Raw genomic sequence first — 19,531 nt, forward strand, 5'->3', positions numbered from 1 at the left:
GCTCTCCAGAAGTTTTTTGCCTACAACTCCCATCAGCCCCAGCCATCAGCCATGCTGGCTGGCTGGGGCTGATGGGAGTTGTAGGCAACAAACATCTGGAGAGCTCCCTTTGGCCACCCCTGCTCTAGATCCATACCCAGAGCAGCCAAGCAGGTCCCGGTAGAGCAGCAAAATAGCAGGAGTGCGAGGCGGCGTTCTTTTGGGGTGGGGTGGTGGTGGTGGAATGAGATCCCTGAAAATACAGACTGGCTTTCCAGGGGCATCTGGTGTGTGTGGGGGGGCTAGCCAGAGCCTTTGGTTTTACGCAGTTCTGCTTTTCAGTACTTCCGTGGCATAGTTCCCAAGCGGAGCTGACAAAGGCCGCCGGCCTGATAGAAGACGGCACAATCCTGTTGCTTTCCTAAAAGGCATGACTCAACGGCGGCTGAGCTGCCGTTCCTGGGAGCCAGGCGCTTGCGACAGAAGGCACGAAGGCGGGCCCAGCACCCACGAGTGACCCGCTTCCCTCCCCCACCTGTTGCTTTCAGGGCTGTAGTTCGGACAGGCGTAGGACAGATACCCACGGATCACTTCTCCATTATTTCCTATGGGGATATGTCTCCAAAGGGAATAACAGAGTTCCCAGCAGACATTTCCTTCCCCTCCCCTCCCCCCTGCTTTCTGATGACCCTGAAGTGGGGTGCGGCTCCAAACCGGGGGATCCCCTGCCCCCACCTGGGGATCGGCAACCCTGACTTCACATCGGAGGAGGCATGGGGAAGGAACCGATCCAGTCCTTGCGAGTCTCCAGCAACGCTTTCCAAGTCAGTGAGACGCCTCTCCGTGTCCTCTTGTTTTTACTTGGGAGAAACAAACATGGGCTGTCCTGGGCTTTGTCCCAGCCCACTCCCTTTGTTGTTTACTTGCCGTGCATGGGGGGGGAACAAAGATTCTTGGCCCTGACACAATCCTTCGGGGACCAAGTTGGTGGTGGGGGGGAGACATTTGTATAGAAAAAAGAATTGTTCTGGGAAACACCCATTGCAAAAATCCCCCAACAACAATTAAAAATAATGAGACGCAGAGACGGCGAAGGAAAGGGGGGGTTGAACAAAAGCCACGGAGCTCAAATTCAGGAGTGAAATTCGGCCAAGCTAAAAAAAAAGGGGGGGGGCCCTGTTTTTCCCAGGACAGCGTAATGTTCTGGGGACGTCGTCCTGATAAATATTCTGGGTAATCCGTCGGCAAGAGTCTTTGGCAAATCAGGAGTCCCCTCCGAGTGGTCTCTGTTGTCACCAGGCTGTCCACGGTCACCCCCAGAAGCGAGGGAAGAGCGCTGGGGCCAAAACCTGAATCAGTTGGAGGAGACAGCGCCAGAAACTTCTGCGAAAGAGGAGGAGGAAGAGGAAGAAGAGCAGGAGGAGGAGATGAGATTTCTACTCTGCCCTTCACTCGGAGACTCAGAGCAGTGTACGACCTCCTCCCCTTCCCCTCCCCACAACAGACCACCCTGTGAGGTAGGTGGGGCTGAGAGAGCTCTGAGAGAACTGGGGTTGACTCAGAGTCGCCCAGCCGGCTGCATGTGGAGGAGGACTGGGGAATCAAGCCTGGTCCTCCAAATTAGAGTCCACGCTCTTAACCCCAACGCCAAACTGGTCTCAAGTGTGGCAACAACACCTCTGCCAGAGAGGGCTAAAATGCACAGGATTCCTCAAGGCTGTTCACGCAGCACACTCAGGGGGGATCCAAGAAACGTTGCCATGGCTCAGAAAGCGCTACCCTATCCCTGAGCCCTGGCTGACTTGGCAAAATAGCAGCCAGGATGTCGGGAGGGAGTATTAATTAAGATAGAAATGACAGCCTGTTGATTGAGGTCAGGAGTCCACAACGTGGCATCTTTGGGTACCGTTGCTCCCGTTGAAGTCTCTTCCCTGGCACCTGCCACATGTTTGAGAAGGGGTGGAGCCAGGCGGGGCTTTTGCCCAGCAAGTCTTCTGATTGGCCACTGGAGATTTGATTGGCGGCAGCCGCCGCCACCGTAGCACAAGGGTCTTCATTTTGTGACTGTGGCTGCCATTTTGTGGCTGGCTCTGCCTCCTGCAGCAGCCATTTTGTCACTGGCATTCTGGGGCTGCCCCTGCCACATGGGTCAGAACGCCGAAGGGGCCTGCAGGCTTACAAGGGGAGGGGGACCAGTACTCCCTCTAAGCTCTTGCGGACTCTTGCGAGCGAAAATTCGACTCCACGAGCTACCAGCATTTAAGTTGTGACCTCCTGCGTAAGTTAGTTTGCTCTGGGGCCATCCTTCCCGAGCGAAGACAAAAATGTGCGAGCCGGGGGCTAAAAAACTGAGCTAGCTCACACTAACGTAGGGTAGAGGGAACATATGAACATATGAAGCTGCCTTCTACTGAATCAGACCCTCGGTCCATCAAAGTCAGTATTGTCTTCTCAGACTGGCAGCGGCTCTCCAGGGTCTCAAGCTGAGGTTTTTCACACCTATTTGCCTGGACCCTTTCTAGTTGGAGATGCCGGGGATTGAACCTGGGATCTTCTGCTTCCCAAGCAATGCTCTACCACTGAGCCACCGTCCCTCCCCTGCTCTCCAGGGTCTCAAGCTGAGGTTTTTCACACCTATTTGCCTGGACCCTTTCTAGTTGGAGATGCCGGGGATTGAACCTGGGACCTTCTGCTTCCCAAGCAGATGCTCTACCACTGAGCCACCGTCCCTCCCCTGCTCTCCAGGGTCTCAAGCTGAGGTTTTTCACACCTATTTGCCTGGACCCTTTTTTGGAGATGCCGGGGATTGAACCTGGGACCTTCTGCTTCCCAAGCAATGCTCTACCACTGAGCCACCGTACCTCCCCAAACACCGTTGGGGACTCTGGATCTAGGAGGTGGGCAAGAGCAATACGTACCTCTCTCTTATGGAGTCTAAAAATGAGATGCTGGTTTTCATCTGGGAGGTGAAGGGAACACTGCACCACAGCTACCGGAAGACCGAAGAACTTCTTACTGAAGACTAAATTTGTGTCCCAGTTTGCAACAAGTGGTGTGGCCGGGGGGTGGGGGTGGGGAGAGCAACCCCACACCAAAAATTTGAACTCCATCTCCCTCTACTCTCTGCTTTCACATACCAGGTCTTTTGTGATGATGGAAACGCAAAGACCTCCAAAAGAAGGTGTGTGTATGTGGGGGTGGGGTGGGACTTAAAGGGCTGACCAATTCCTGGCAAGCTGCAGACAGTGCCTTCAAAGTAATCCAGGTGGTTCTAATCAAGGGGGGGGCCCAATTCAGGCCCCCCCCCCGCCATCAACGCAGCTTCCAGGAAGCCAGGTGTGGCATGCAGCTGCAAGGAATCGTAGAAATATACAGCTGGAGGGATCCCCAGAGTCACCTAGCCCAGCCCCCTGGACAATGCAGGAGATTCACAGCTACCTCCCTCTCAAGTTCTTCCTAGCAACCTCTGTCTGTTGGGCCGCCAGTATAGCAAATACACCAAACAACTTCCTCTCATCGGTTTCTGAATTCCAGTCATCTCCTCTGGGGGGGGCGGGGGCTCTCGTGTGCTGCCTCCGGGGGTGAGGTAGGTACGACGGGTGTCCTACGAATGCCTCTCTCCAGAACACGCAACGATCCATACGCCGGTAAGAGCATAAGCAGAGCCCTGCTGGATCAACCCAATGGGTCAGTGGACGGCCATCTTGTTTGCCATAATGCCCCACCAGTTGCCCCACCTTCAAAGGCCTACAAGCAGGGGCACGGAGTCCCTGTTACTGCCCCACAACAACTGATCAAGGAGGTTCTACTTAGCCGCCACAAAAAAACACACGTCGATTGGGTTGCCGGCTCCAGATTGGGAAACACCTGGAGATTTGGGGTGCGTGTGTGGAGGATCCTGGGGAGGGTGGACTTTGAGGAGAAGAGGGAGCTCAGAAGGATACAGTGCCCTCGAGTCCACCCTCCAAAGGAGCCATTCTCTCCCGAGAACTGATCTTCATTGTGTGGAGACCAGGGATGGAATTCCAGCAGGAGCTCCTTTGCATATTAGGCCACACACCCCCTGATGTAGCCAATCCGAGAGCTTACAGAAGCTTCAAGAGCTTATAGAAAAGAGCCTTGTAAGCTCTTGGGAGGATTGGCTACATCAGGGGCACGTGGCCTAAGATGCAAAGGAGCTCCTGCTAGAATTCCACCCCTGGTGGAGACCCAGTGTAGCAGCTGGAGATCGCCAGGTCCCACCTGGAGGTTGGCAACCCATCTGTGCCAAGCGGGCCTCTCCTCCAAGCTTGTTTAATCCCCTGCTCCCGAGCACACACAAGACAGGCACCCATCCTCCTGAAACCATCAATGCCTCCGGAAATCTGAATGCAGTGCTGTTAAAAAAATGAAAAATTGTGACACTAACAACAATAATTCCGTTGTTTTGCAATCCAGTAGCAGATTTGTCATGCATCTAACCTGGAACACCAAAGCTAGTTTAAAACCAATGTGATCAATGGACTCAACCAACACGGCAGGTCAAACTGACCGTAGCCTTTGTTTTTCCCAGCCTGACCTAAGAGTACAAATTTTGTTAAATAGCTGACCGGCACGGAGAGAACAAGCTTTTCTATACTGACCCGCAAACATACAACAAGAGGGCAAGGTATTTTGTTTCTGGTTGTTTGGCATGAATCAGGAATTGAACCTCCCAAGGCGACTTAGTCCCTTTGACTTAGTCCCTTTCAGCTGGGAAGCTGGAGTTTCCCAACATCTCATTTCTGTCTTACTCTAGACCTTTTGTGCAGGTTTGTAAGCTGGGGTCACCAACAGTGAGTGAGGCTCCCCTTTCCACAGGTGTGCCAGAAAAGGGCAACTGGAACGATTCAAGGGTTTGAACACTTCCCCTATGAAGAAAGGTTAAAGGGCTTGGGGCTCTTTAGCTTGGAGAAACAACAACTGAGGGGGTGACATGATAGAGGTCTACAAGATTATGCATGGGCTAGAGAAGGTAGCGAAAGAAGGAATTGGGACTACGGGCTGTCACCAGAACTGACACACTAACGATTGCCGAGTAAATAATGTATTTCTTCAGAACTCAGGGTTGGGCAACATTAGCGGATTATGGATTGGGGGCAGGGGAGGGAAATGAAGGCAACAGATGTGCGTGAGGGAGGGGGAGTGTTCAGAGGGCATCGGAAGGGTACAGGAGAGGACACAAGAGGTCATTTGTGAACACGCTTCTCCACAAAACACAAGGTGCTTTCTGTTGTGTTGTTGCTGGATGCATTTTGGGCGTCCATGAGGCAAGGCCAGAGTCAGGGGTCGGTATTGTGGGGTGGACTGTCTAGGCACCATCTGGGGGCCCTGCTGCCAACTCTTTGGGGTCTGCAGTAGCTGCGTTCTTTGAACAAGCGAAAAGGGACGGGAGCAAGAAGAGGGGGCTACCACTGGTCGCCTCTCCCTATGAGCCCGGTGGGGGGGGGATATAGACTTGGAGGGAGAGACCAAACAAATTTGGTAGAAAAAGCCCAGCAGGAAGTCATGTGCATATTAGGCCACACCCCCTGACAGCACCATTGTTTCACACAGGGCTTTTTGGGCAGAAAAGGCCCAGGAGAAACAATTTGCATATTAGGCCACCACCCCCTGGCATCACCATTGTTTCACACAGGGCTTTTCTGGTAGAAAAAGCCCAGCAGGAACTCATTTGCATATTAGGCCACACCCCCAGCATCACCATTGATTCATGCGGCTTTTGGGGTAGACAAAGCCCAGCAGGAACTCATTTGCATATTAGGCCACCCCCACCCCCCAACATCACCATTGTTTCACCCAGGGCTTTTGGGTAGAAAAGGCCCAGCAGGAACAATTTGCATATTATCAAAGATTTCAGGTTTTCACGGTGTTTGTAAATCTCAATAGCTTCTCTGTTCATACCCGCCTGAACAGAGAAACTATTGAGATTTACAAACACCAGCACAATTTTAACAGAAAGAAAGAAGGCATTTTCATCCACCGATCTTGGTACCCAGCTCTGCAAAACACCCTACAGACTATAAATTGCAGAAAGTCTCAGAACAACCAGCACATTCCACAGAACAATCAGCACAGTCAACAACCATCTTCCGTATCTTCACACCCCTTCCAACCCTCCCAGCAATTAACACAGAACAATGGTCACATTCAACAGCCAGTTTCCTTATCACTACCCTTCCAGGAAGCCCCACCAAACAATGGGCACATCCACAAACCAATTGCCCTTTCATCACACCCTCTCCAGCCTAGAAATAGCAGCTCTCCAGCAGCCCTGGCCCCACTCAATGCACAGCAGCCAAGAAGGTCAGAGCGCCTGCTCCGGCTGCAACGCCACTGAGGGTGTTCTCCGCAGCTGAGAACGAAACGTCTGGAAGAAAAACTTTCTCCAGTAGAACATGGTACTTGAGCCCGAAAGATTCTACAAACCCTAATAATTTGCATATTAGGCCACACCCCCGACACCAAGCTGGCCAGAACTGTGTTCCTGCTTCAAAAAATCTTACCTACCCCCACCCCCAAATTGGAGTCACCCCTGGACGCGGGTGGACTCTGAGGAGAGACATCTTGATTGTCATGTGAGGTGGCTTGGGTGTCCCTGCTGTCGGTCAAGCCCAGGTAGACCTGCAGTCTGCACACCTAGTGCTGCCAGTCTCCAGGTGGTGGCTGGAGATCTCCTGGGATTGCAATGGATCCCCAGGTGACAGATCACCTCCCCTGGAGAACAGGGCTACTTTGGAAAGCGGACTTGATGGCCTAATATCCCACCGAGGCCCCTCCTCTCTCCAAACCCCACCCTTCTGAGGCTCCACCCCCCCCCCCAAAAAAATCTCCAGGTGTTTCCCAATCCAGAGCTGGCAACCCTAAGGCACGGGGAGCAAGCAGAGCCTTGAATTTCCCCAACCCTGGCCGTCCTGTTGCTATCTCAAACTCCTTGCCCGCCTCCACAACCCTCAATTTTAATTTGCTTTCTGTGCCCCCGCAATACCCTCTCCCCCACCCCGGTGTCTTTCCGTTCCTAAAACCGGAGCCTCGGCCTTGTCTAGCGGAGACGGCCTGCCAAAACCTACTCAGAAAGGGTTTGATTTCTGCCTCCTCCTCTCTGTAAGGGTAATGAATGAGGGGGGGGGGAGTGTTTGCTAAGTGGAACCACATGTGTGCAGTCAAAGAGGACTCTTGCTGCGTTCCCAGGCCCGGGCCAGACGAGAGGGCCTTTTCTTGGTTTGCTGTGTTCCAGGTTGCTGTTTACACTCACAGCTGCTCACGAGGAGGCATGGGAATGGGTGCCAGCGCAGCCCCTGAGACTGTGGCCCTGATCCCCAGACCCACAACCTGTGCCCCTCTCCTTCTCCAGCAGCTCTGACGGGTGAGGGGAGCAACCCATAATGCACTGGGGCTACCAGCTGCGGTTTCTGAAAGACCTGGGGATTTGAGGGTGGCATCTGGGGTAGGCTTGGGGGGGGGGGGGATCCCCAGCAGAGTGTGACGCCATACAGTCCGCCTTCCAAAATGAGCCATTTTCTCCAGGAGAAGTAGACATGGGGCGTTTTCGCACTGACCTTACTCCGGAGCGACGTCCCTCTTCACCGCGCAGCGTCTGCGCGGATTTCGCACCAGTTGCTCCGCAGAACCCGGAAGAGCTGCAAAGTCCCGCGGCTTTTGCGTCGCAAATGTAAACTGGTTTTTGGTGGTTTACATTTGCGACGCAAAAGCCGCGGGACTTAGCGGCTCTTCCGGGTTCTGCGGAGCAATTGGTGCGAAATCCGCGCAGACGCTGCGCGGTGAAGAGGGACGTCGCTCCGGAGTAAGGTCAGTGCGAAAACGCCCTAAATCTTTTAAATAAATAGAGAAATGATGACGAAGAAGCAGAGATTGGAGCTGGCAACAAATCGGAGAGAGGACATCCTCCCAGATGGGCCGTGAGGCACCTGCAATATGCAGAAAACAGGAATTTTGACACATAAGAGAAGCCATATTGGATCAGGCCAGTGGCCCATCCAGTCCAACACTGTGTCACACGGTAGACAAAAAAACAGGTGCCATCAAGAGGTCCATCAGCAGAGCCAAAACTCCAGAAACCCTCCTGTTGTTGCCCCCCTCCCCCCGCAGCACGAAGAATAAAGAGCATCACTGCCCCAGACATAAGAGCAGAAAAGAAGCCATGTTGTGCCCACCACCAGGCCAATGGCCCATCCAGTCCAACACTCTGTCGCCCAGTGGCCAAAACCCAGGTGCCATCAGGAGATCCACAAGCAGGGCTAGAACTCCAGAGCCCTCCCATTGTTGCCCCCCAAGCACCAAGAAGACAAAGCATCACTGCCCCAGACAGAGCGTTTCACCTACACCTTGTGGCTAATAGCCACTGATAGACCTTTGTTCCACATGTTCATCCAATCCCCTCTTGAAGCTGTCTGTGCTTGTTGCTTCCACCACTTCCTGCAGCGGTGGATTCTACCTGTTCATTACCCTGTTTGTTGCTTGCCCGTGGCAGAGGAACTGGGGTTTGTTATATAAATCCCCGTTTATTTGCAGCATCCGAAAGCAGAGTCCCACCTTTCTGACCCCGTGGACTCCAGGGATGTGGAATGCGATCCTAAGCAAAGTTAGACCCTTCTGACTTACCCGTTTCTTTGAAGGCCCTGGCGAATGCCAGCGCCGAAACGGCAGGTGGTGAGTTCCTCCATTCTGATTATTCCCTCCCCTCCTCTTTTTTCGGTTTCCATCTGCAAGACGGAATGTAAATAGCTCTTGCGGAGGGGAATTTGCATCCCGAAAAAGGGAACCGGCGGGCTGCTTGCGTCAAGAGCCCTGACAGCCCTGCCTAATTTATGATATTAATTTCTGCTTCTGGCCTTTATTTACCACCCACTCGAAGCTCTCCAAATGGCTTTTGTTTTGTTTACTTCTGCTGGAAATTCTTTTAATAGTTAGCCGGTTTCAACGTTCCTTTCTGTATTCTAAGAGCGGAGCGGTTCTCTGGCTGGATCGGAAGAAGAAGATATTGGATTTATATCCCACCCTCTACTCTGAATTTCAGAGTCTCCGAGCAGCTTACAATCTCCCATATCATCTCCCCGCACAACAGACACCCTGTGAGGTAGGTGAGGCTGAGAGAGCTCTCCCAGAAGTTGTCCTTTCAAGGACAACTACGAGAGCTATGGCTTACCCAAGACCATTCCAGCAGCTGCAAGTGGAGGAGTGGGGAATCAAACTCAGAGTACTGAGAGTCGGGAACTCAAAATCTCCTCACTATCCCTGGGCCAAAAGAAGCCCGCTTAAAATCCACCAGAGATAGGGCTTTCTCGGTTATGGCCCCTACATGGTGGAATCAGCTGTCGGAGGAGGTGAGGGCCCTGCGGGACCTTGTTCAGTTCCGCAGGGCCTGTAAGACGACCCTCTTCCGGCTAGCCTACACCTAGCTAAGATGGAAAACTCAATGTAGCTTGCCAGACTCCTGATTTATATATATATTTTTGGAATGTTTATTGGTTTTTAAGGTTTTAACTGTTTTAAATGTTTAACTGTTTATATATTTAAATATTGTCTAATCTTATGTTTGACTAATTGTTGTAAGCCGCCCTGAGCCACTTGTGGGAAGGGCGGGATATAAATCTTAAATAAATAAAATAAAGAGTTCTCCCAGATAAGAGTCCACACACTTAACCACTACACCAAAATGACCCAAGGGTCTGTCGGTTTGGGCATCCCGTTTCCACTGGGGACGTGGGAGGCCCCACCCACCGAGGACAGAGGCAAGAGACCTCCCTTGCGAACCAGAAAAATGGTTCTGAGGTCCACACGCCTCTTTGGTGGTGGTGGAAAGCACCATCGTCACAGCCAACAGGGTGATCCCATAGGGCAGGGGTGGCCAACGGTAGCTCTCCAGATGGTTTTTGCCTACAACTCCCATCAGCCCCAGCCAGCATGGCCAATGGCTGGGGCTGATGGGAGTTGTAGGCAAAAGACATCTGGAGAGCTACCGTTGGCCACCCCTGCCATAGGGTTTTCGAGGCAACTTGTTCAGAGGTGGTTCACCATTATCTGCCTCCGTCAAAGCAACCCTGGACTTCTTTGGAGGTCTCCCATCCAAATACTAGCTAGGACCAATCCTGCTTCGCTTCTGAGACCTGACAAGATCAGTCTAGCCTGGGCCATCCAGAACAGAGCAGGCAGAAAGAGGTGATTTGCCATTGCCTGCCTCTGCCTGGTGACCCTTGGTGGTCTCCCATCCAAGTACTAACCAGGACCAACCCTGCTTAGCTTCTGAGATCAGTCTAGCCCGGGCCATCTTGGTCAGGGCAGACAAACAGAGATGGTTTGCCATTGCCTCCTTTCTGGAGAGCTGGTTTGGTGTAGTGGTGAAGTGTGCGGACTCTTATCTGGGACAACCGGATTTGATTCCCCACTCCTCCACTTGCACCTGCTAGCATGGCCTTGGGTTAGCCATAGCCCTGGCAGAGGTTGTCCTTGAAAGGGCAGCTGCTGGGAGAGCCCTCTCCAACCCCACCCACCTCACAGGGTGACTGTGGTGGGGGAGGAAGGTAAAGGAGATTGTGAGCCGCTCTGAGACTCTTTGGAGTGGAGGGCGGGATATAAATCCAATATCTTCTTCTTCTTCTTCTGCAGACCAGCTCTGGACTTCCTTGGAGGTCTCCCATCCAAGTACTAACCAAGGCCGACCCTGCTTTGCTTCTGAGATCTGATGAGATCAGGCTAGCCTAGGCTATCCGGTCCAGGGCCCTTCTTCTGTGGCTCTCGCTGAGGTTTCAGAGATGGCTCCTCAGTGTCTGCTCCGTGTAGTCCTTTACCTGGAGATGCTGGGGACTGAACCTGGGACTTCCCGCATGCCAAGCAGGGGCTCCGGCACTGAGCTGTAGGGGTGCATGCAGTTGACCGCGTCCCACTGAGAGGTTGATTGCCACCTTGTTGATCCCACAAAAGCTTCCGCAGCTGGAGAAAAAGGCCGAAATACAGGAGCCAAGTTTCAAGATCCACCTTCCTGCAGGGGGCTCAGGAGGCGGAATGTCTTCTCTGCTGGAGGCACTGCAGGTCCAACCTCTGCGGTTTTCATAACTGATGGGATCTCAGCTCTGTTTTATGACCCTTTTCCCGTCAGGGATGGGAGGTGGAAGCCCATAAACCGTGGGCCATTAACGTGTCGGGCTGTCTGTTCAAAATGCCAACTCACGGCCCCTGAACCGGCTTAAGTCCAGATGCTTTGGCTGTGGTGAGGTGAGATCTGCCCCTGGGCAGGAGGCTCTTTGGCCTCTGAGAGGATTTTGACCTTTTGTGTTCTCCACAGATTCCTGAGAATATGCCAAGATAACAGTTGTCGTCCTCTATTTAATGATGTTCCACACGGTGGCGAGTCTCTCGGTGTCCTCCTCTCCCAAGTAGCTAACTTTGGTCTAGAGCAGGCGTCCCCAGCTCGGTGCCCAGTGCTGCCCGGATAGTTCCTGACACACGTCAGGTGATTTTAGAATGTGTGAGGGGCCAGGTTGGGCTGATTCGCTGTGCAGCTTGAAAGGCATCCTGTGAAACAGAGCATCTGCCTTAAATGTTGAAGAATTACCATGAGGTAGATCCTGGTGAAGAGCCCCATCGCGCAGAGTGGTGAAGCTGCAGTACTGCAGTCGGAGCCCTCTGCTCACGACCTGAGTTCGACTCAGCAGAAGCTGGTTCAGGTAGCCGGCTCTTGGTTGACTCAGCCTTCCATCCTTCTGAGGTCCGTAAAATGAGTCCCCAGCTTGCTGGGGGGAAAGTGTAGATGACTGGGGAAGGCAACGGCAAACCACCCCGTAAAAAGTCTGCCATGAAAACATTGTGAAAGCAATGTCACCCCAGAGTCAAAAACGACTGGTGCTTGCACAGGGGACTACCTTTTACCTTTAGATCCAGGTGGAAAGCCATGTTGGTCTGAAATAATAGAACAGTGTTTGAGTCCAGTGGCAGCTTTAAGACCAACACAGTTTTGTTTAAGATAGGAGTTTTCGTGTGTGTGCGCAGTTCCTCAGATATAGAGATTACTGTGAGAGTTATGCGTAATCTCACTCCCTGACATTTTGTTTAACTTCACCTCCTGCAGCAGCCATTTTTGTGGTTGGCTCCACCTCCTGCAGCAGCCATTTTGTGTTTGGCTCCACCTCCTGCAGCAGCCATTTTGTGGTTGGCTCCGCCTTCTGCAACAGCCATTTTGTGGTTGGCTCCAGCTCCTGCAGCAGCTTTGTGTGTGTGTGTGCGTGCGTGCCCACCACCTTGTGTCAGAATTCTAAAGGTGCCTTCAGGTTCATTATGTTGACCTTTGTGATTCAGCTTTTCTTTAGACGGGGGTCCCAAACTATTTAAGCTTAGAGGCACCTATGGAATTCTGAGGCAGCATAGTGGGCGGAGTCACAGAACAGCTGACACAATATCGCTACCATAGGAGGCGGAGCCAGTCACAAAATGGCTGCCACAGCTTCCCTTCAGTCACACAGTGCCGATCCTTGAGCTGAGGTGGCAGCTGCTGCCAAAGCTACATTTTTAAAAAGCAGTGTAGCCAATCACATCTCTGGTGGCTAAGCGGAAGCCCTGCTTTCTAAAAACACTTGGTGGGCACCAGAAAATGTACCCGTGGGTGCCAGGGCACGATGTTGGGGACCCCGGGTCTAGAAGCCTGACATTTATTTTTTGACAGTGAAAGCTGAGATTTTGAAGAAGCTGAAGTCTGTGCACTTGCTTTTCTCCTTTCCACTCCTGCAAAACTGCCCAATAACCTAGCATCCCTTATTGCCTCATATTGTTTCGCCCCCTAGAAAGCAACAGAGAGGCTCCGACCGACCACACCAATCAAATTCGTAGTCTCCAGCCGGACAGACTCAGGGGTGCATGCTCTATGTAACACTGCCCACATTGATATAGAGAAGAAACCGGGGAAACCTCCTTTCTCCGAAGACGTCCTCATCAAGTCTTTCAACCGCTTCCTCAAGTCTGAGCCAATCCGGTGAGTTTACCCCAAAATACAAACCCTGTTTATTCTTCGAGATCAGGTGGGCCAAATTTCCTGTAACTCAGCTCGGAATAGGCTTTATCGGGGCTTTTTTTTTTTTGCTGGCTTGGTGTCAGCGGGTGTGGCCTAATATGCAAATGAGATCCTGCTGGGATTTTTCTACCAAAAAACCTTTGGGCTTTATAATTCTGAGCATTTGGGAAAAGGACTCTCTCTCTCTCTATACAAGTCCTCTTCCAGTTTGTAACGTTAATGAATCATGCGGATGGTGCCGTGCACATGCTTTTTACCGCATAGAACCCATGGCGCAGAGTGGTAAAGCTGCAGTACTGCAGTCGGAGCCCTCTGCTCACGACCTGAGTTCAATCCCAGCGAAAGCTGGTTTAGGTAGCCGGCTCGAGGTTGACTCAGCCTTCCATCCTTCCGAGGTCAGTAAAATGAGTCCCCAGCTTGCTGGGGGGAAAGTGTAGATGACGAGAAGGCAAGGGCAAACCACCCCGTAAAAAGTCTGCCGTGAAAACATTGTGAAAGCAATGTCACCCCAGAGTCATAAGAACATAAGAGAAGCCATGTTGGATCAGGCCAGTGGCCCATCCAGTCCAACACTCTGTGTCACACAGTGGCAAAAAAACCCTAAGTGCCATCCGGAGGTTCACAAGTGGGGCTAGAAGCCCTTCCACTTTGCCCTCCCCTCAAGCACCAAGAATACAGAGCATCACTGCCCCAGACAGTTCCAATAATATGCTGTGTCTAATAGCCATTGTTGCACCTCTGCTCCATATATTTATCCAATCCCCTCTTGAAACAGGCTATGCTGGCAGCCGCCGCCACCTTCTGTGGCAGTGAATTCCACATGTTAATCACCCTTTGGGTGAAGAAGGACTTCCTTTTATCCGTTCTAAGCCGACTGCGCAGCAATTTAATTGAATGACCACGAGTTCTTATATTGTGACTGGTGCTTGCACAGGGGACTACCTTTACCTTTTTTACCCTGGGAATTGTTCTCAGGACCCACAAGGGCAGAGGGCTGCTTGAAAATGTAACCACCTGTCATCCCCCCCAAAACAAATATCTCTGGGAATAAGAAAGGGTTGTTCCTTTGTAATTGTAAAATCTTGGACCTGTTTGCCCAGTGCTTTCCTTGATATGTCTCCAGTGGAAAAAGTGAGCCTTGAAATTGGATGTAGAGGAGATACGGGAACCTTGCCATAACCTTTAACACTTTCAAAGAAGAGCTGAGACTTGGAACTCTCACAATGGACTTGTTGCGTGGAAAAGGTGGGCCGGCTGCCCTGGAAGGAAACCCTGGGCCTTACTACTGATGTGTGGGTTATACGCTGCGTTGGTTAGGGAAGAACTGCGGCTCAAGGGCACAGCGCCATCTTTAGAACATCCAAAGAGTCCTGCTGGATCAGACCAGTGATCTATCTAATCCAGCCTCCTGTCTCACACATTGGCCAACCAGTTCCTCTGAGGGGCCAACAACAGGGCAGAGAGGCTGAGGCTTTCATAAGAACATCAGAAGAGTCCTGCTGGATCAGACTGGTGGTCTGTCTAGCGCACCATCCTGTCTCCCACAGTGGCCAGCCAGTTCGCCCGAGGGGCCAACAACAGGGCATAGAGGCTGAGGCCTTCCTAAGGACATCAGAAGAGCCCTGCTGGATCAGACCAGTGAGGGTCCATCTAGTCCAGCATCCAGCCTCACACACTGGCCAACAACAGGGCATAGAGGCTGATGCCTTCCCCTGATGTTGCCTCCTGGCTATAGAATTCAGAGGCTCAGTGCCTCTGAATGTGAAGGTTCCTCTCAGTCACCAGGGTTAGCAGCCACCGATAGACTTCTCCTCCATTAATCTGTCTAAAACCCCCTTTTAAAATGTCTATGCCAGGTAAGAGAGAGAGAAGAGAGGTTCCCATAGAACAGGGGCGGCCAAACTTGCTTATCGTAAGAGCCACATCGAATAAGCGTTAGATGTTTGAGAGCAGCGCAAGACATGGACATCAGATGTTTGAGAATTGCAAGACAGGAAGGGAGGGAAGAAAACAAATAGTTGAGGGAGGGAGGGAGGTGGAAAGAAAGCAACTTTAACTTTAAATGCATTCTTCAGGCTGCTGGCCAATGCGGCAGTAGGGCTTCAAGAGCCACACAGTATGTGTGAAAGAGCCACATGTGGCTCCTGAGGCACGGTTTGGACACCCCTGCCGTATAAGATGAAACAGAGAAGGCCAGCAAGGGCCAAAGAGGCTCAGCATCTAACTGATGAGAGCATGGGGCCCACGTATCCCTCCTCCCAGATCAGGGGTGGCCAAACTGTGGCTTGTGTGGCTCTTGAAGCCCCCCGCCCCCCATTGGCCAGTTTGGAGAATGCATGTAAGGTTAAAGTTGCTTTCTTTCCACCTCTCCTTCCCCCAGTCTATTTGCCTGCCCGTCTTGCAGCTCCCAACCAGCTGACGTTCATGTCTTGTGGCTCTCAAACATCTGCCGTTTGTTCTGTGCGGCTCTTACGCTAAGCAAGTTTGTCCACTCCCGTCCCAGACCCTCTTGCATGCAGAGTCACAATATCCGACACCCACAGGTTTTCAGAAGGCCTGGGTCCCCCGTCCGTTCAAGACTCTCCCAACCTGGAGTTGGCAACCCTGCCGGTTTCCCCGCCCGGCGCGAGAGCAATGCACAGATCAGCCGGATGTTCCTTTTCCATTAACAGCTTTGTGCCGTTGCCATGGATCCCTTTCCGATCGTGGGCACAATCCAAGTTGCAACACCTACTCCCCAAAGGCATTACTGCTTGGGGGGGGGGGGGGAGGGAGGGGGAAAGGAGGGCTCCTGTCACTCCTCGTTAAGATGTTACATAAGCCAACTTCCCCCATGAAAGTTGGGGAAACGGCTCACCTTGCCAACGACTCAAGGAGAAGATTACCTCACTTCCCCGCCTACGGCCGCCAACGGTGTCTGTATACCTTCAGTCATGCTGCAGTTGCTATGAATGGCACCTGTTGCTAAGATGACTGGGGAGCTGCCCGGGAGGGGGCATCATAAGGCACAAAGCTGCCTTCTATCAAATCAGAACATTGGCCCGTCGAGCCGAGCATGGCTTCCTCGAAACTAACAGCGGCTCTCTGGGGTCTTGCGTAGAGACAACCCTTTTAATGGCAGATAGACGGGGACATTGTGGATATTTTGAAGAGCCACTGTGGTGTGGCAGTTGAAGCGTCACACGAGGATTTGGGAGATCTGGGTTCGAATCCCTGCACTGCCGCGGGAGCTCCCTGGGTGACCTTGGGCCAGTCACATGCCACCCACCTAAGTTACCCCACAGAGCTGTTATGAGGATTCATGAGTTTAAGGGACAGTTTTCCCTCCTCACTAGAGTCCTGTGAGGCAGATTCAGCTGCCCCAGAGAGAATGGCCTGTAAGCCATGCCTTGACTTTCAGGACTCAGTGAGGATTTGAACTCAGGGCTCTGTCATGCTGGTCCAGGGGTGGCCAAACTAACAATGTAAGAGCCACATAGAGTAAACGTCAGGTGCAGGGGTGGAATTCCAGCAGGAGCTTCTTTGCGTATTAGGCCACACACCCCTGATGCAGCCAATCCTCCAAGACCTTACAAGGTTCTTTTTTGTAAGCTCCTGGAGGATTGGCTACATCAGGGGTGTGTGGCCTAATATGCAAAGGAGCTTCTGCTAGAATTCCACCCCTGGTCAGATGTTTGAAAGATGCAAGGCATGAATGTCAGATGTTGGAAGGAAGGAAAATAGATGAGGAGGGAGAGGTGAAAAGAAAGCAACTTCCACTTTAAATGCATTCTCTAAGCTGCTGGCTTGGCTTGGAGAAGTGATTGAAAGAGAGAAATGCCTTTTCCAAGTTGGCCAACGGGGCAGTGGGGACTCTGAGAGCCGCACAATATATGTGGAAGTGCCACATGTGGCTCCCGAGCCACAGTTTGGCCACCCCTGTACTGGTCCAACACCCTCGCGCTCCAGTGGCAAGTGTAGCGTTCCTTTCAAGCTGGAGGTGGTCCCTTCTAGAAAGCCAGAGTGGCTGCGTTGTGGGGGACACCTTTTGTTCCTCCATAGTCCAGTGGAATCCAGTTTTGAAACAAAAAAAAAAACACCTCTCTGGGGAACTCTCTATCCCCACATCAGACTTTCTGGTATAAAATCAGCCCTCTCTTTTATACACATGGCTCCAGCTTTTGACTTTGCAAAGAGAACAGCAAACGTTAATGTCTTATCAGGCCTCGCCGGGTACCCTCTATTCGCTTTGTCCTCTAATCCCTGTTTTGTTTAACGCCGTCCGGCTCGGACGCCAACGCAGCAGGTTTCTGTTGGGCAGAGCTGATGGTGACTTTTTGTTTCTGGATCCTGCTTTGGAAGTATAGAAATTTCTGTCCCACAGCGGCCGGGACCTGTCCACACACCCGTTACACAGGCCGGATTGTTGCTGTGGTTCACAGCCCGGGCAAAAGTTGAGAAGTTTAAGCTGCCCTAAAAGCGGGGCTTTTTTGTAGTAGGATCTCCTTTGCATATTAGGCCACCCACCCCCCCGATGTAGCCAATCCTCCAAGAGCTTACAGGGCTCTTCATACAGGGCCTACAGTAAGCTCCAGAAGGATTGGCTACATTAGGGGTGTGTGGCCCAGGGATGGAATTCTAGCAGAAACTCCTTTGCATATTAGGCCACACCTCCCTGATGCAGCCAATCCTCCACAAGCTTACAGGGCTCTTCGTACAGGGCCTACTGTAAGCTCCAAGAGGATTGGCTACATCAGGGAGGTGTGGCCATGGAGGACTGGGTCTAAAAGTCTTAGCTGCCCTGAGCCTGCCCCGGTGGGGGCGGGATATAAATAAAAGTTTATTATTATTATTATTTATTAAAAATACTGGTTGCCAGGAGACATAGGGGGCCCACCCACAGCTATAAGGCTATCATTTAATTTGTATAAGAAATAAATAAATTTTTCAAAAAATACATAAGTTGAAAAAAGGTACAAGTAAAACTTTTGTAAAATAAATGTATATTTTTTTAGTAATTACATTGTACATATATTGCAGATATTACTGGCAGTATGCAGTAGATACTAAATGTCAATACAGATTGCATTTTCTCCAAGGGAGCTGATCTCTGCCAGCTGAAGATCAGTTGTAAAAGAGGGAGATCCCCAGGCCCCACCTGGAGGCTGGCAACCCCAAATACAATGTAAATTTTAGCTGCAATACAGTAATAATATGGGGACTTCTATTATATTTTCAAGCTATTAAAAGTGCAAAACCATTTTGGTTTTAGCCCGGAATTACTGATAAGGACTGTGTTGAGTTTGCAGATCTTTAGCTCCAAGAGGATTGGCTTCATCAGGGGTGTGTGGCCTAATATGCAAAGGAGTTCCTGCTACAAAAAAGTCCTCCCTAAAAGTATTATGTCATCACAACCAATTTTATAATGGATGCAGTAGATATCAAAGATTTCAGGTTTTCATGGCTGGTAACATCATTAGGGTTTGTAGAATCTTTCGGGCTCAAGTGCCGTGTTCTACTGGAGAAAGTTTTCCTTCCAGACGTTTCGTTCTCAGCTGCGGAGAACATCCTCAGTGGCGTTGCAGCCGGAGCAGGCGCTCTGACCTTCAGCCAAGAAGGTCAGAGCGCCTGCTCCGGCTGCAACGCCACTGAGGATGTTCTCCGCAGCTGAGAACGAAACGTCTGGAAGGAAAACTTTCTCCAGTAGAACACGGCACTTGAGCCCGAAAGATTCTACAAACCCTAATGATGCAGTAGATAGATTCTAATTTTAGAAGTCTAATTAGTTTTGCTAGTAAGGTGATAGAATATAACAATAGCTGTGCATAGAGAAGTTTAAAAAGGTAAAGGTAAAGTTAGTCCCCTGTGCTATCACCGAGTTGTTACCAACCCATGGGGTGACATTACATCACGACATTTTCTTGACAGACTTTTTATGGGGTGGTTTGCCATTGCCTTCCCTGGTCATCTACACTTGACCCCCAGCAAGCTGGGTACTCATATTACCCACCTCTGTAGGATGGAAGGCTGAGTCAACCTTGAGCCAGATACCTGACCCCAGCTTCCACCGGGATCGAACTCAGGTCATGAGCAGAGCTTGGACCGCAGTAATGCAGCTGACCAATCTGCTAAACCACCCTTCCCAGTTGGCTCTGGTTATCTGGAAACACTCTTCCACCGAAAGGAAACTCGACCGGAGTGCGTGCAGAGTGCTTTTTCCACGCACCTGGCTCCTTCACCTCTAAGATTATGGATTGTAGAAGGAGTGGCTCCTATCCAAATCCAAATCCAAGCCCCTTTGCTTTCCCCTGGTTCCTCGGCCTGTATTTTGCTAACTTTCTGAACTCTGGACCCCTTCCAAGCTGACTCTGTTTCCACACACACACACACACCCCCGCCGCCCTCTGACAGCCCTCTCCCTGGCACGCGAACACACGCAACCTCTTTGCCCATGGCTGCATGTTCAGATCCCATTACTGTGTGGACCAAGTTTTGGGGATTGGGAAGCTAATCCCACACTGCCCCCGCAACAGT

The 19,531-nt window shown here is 51.5% G+C and overlaps 1 protein-coding gene across 1 annotated transcript in view; it reads left to right on the top strand.

Annotated features, from left to right (window-relative positions):
* PUSL1 (pseudouridine synthase like 1) overlaps positions 1-19,531 on the top strand; it is a 73,619-nt gene that overhangs the window by 12,760 nt on the left and 41,328 nt on the right. The window contains exon 4 of the mRNA XM_060259091.1: positions 12,792-12,979. Within this exon, the coding sequence (XP_060115074.1) occupies positions 12,792-12,979 (188 nt within the window). The remainder of the gene's footprint in view (positions 1-12,791; positions 12,980-19,531) is intronic.

The sequence above is a fragment of the Heteronotia binoei genome, chromosome 18, assembly GCF_032191835.1.
Source record: "Heteronotia binoei isolate CCM8104 ecotype False Entrance Well chromosome 18, APGP_CSIRO_Hbin_v1, whole genome shotgun sequence".
In the NCBI taxonomy this organism is placed as follows: Eukaryota; Metazoa; Chordata; class Lepidosauria; order Squamata; family Gekkonidae; genus Heteronotia; species Heteronotia binoei.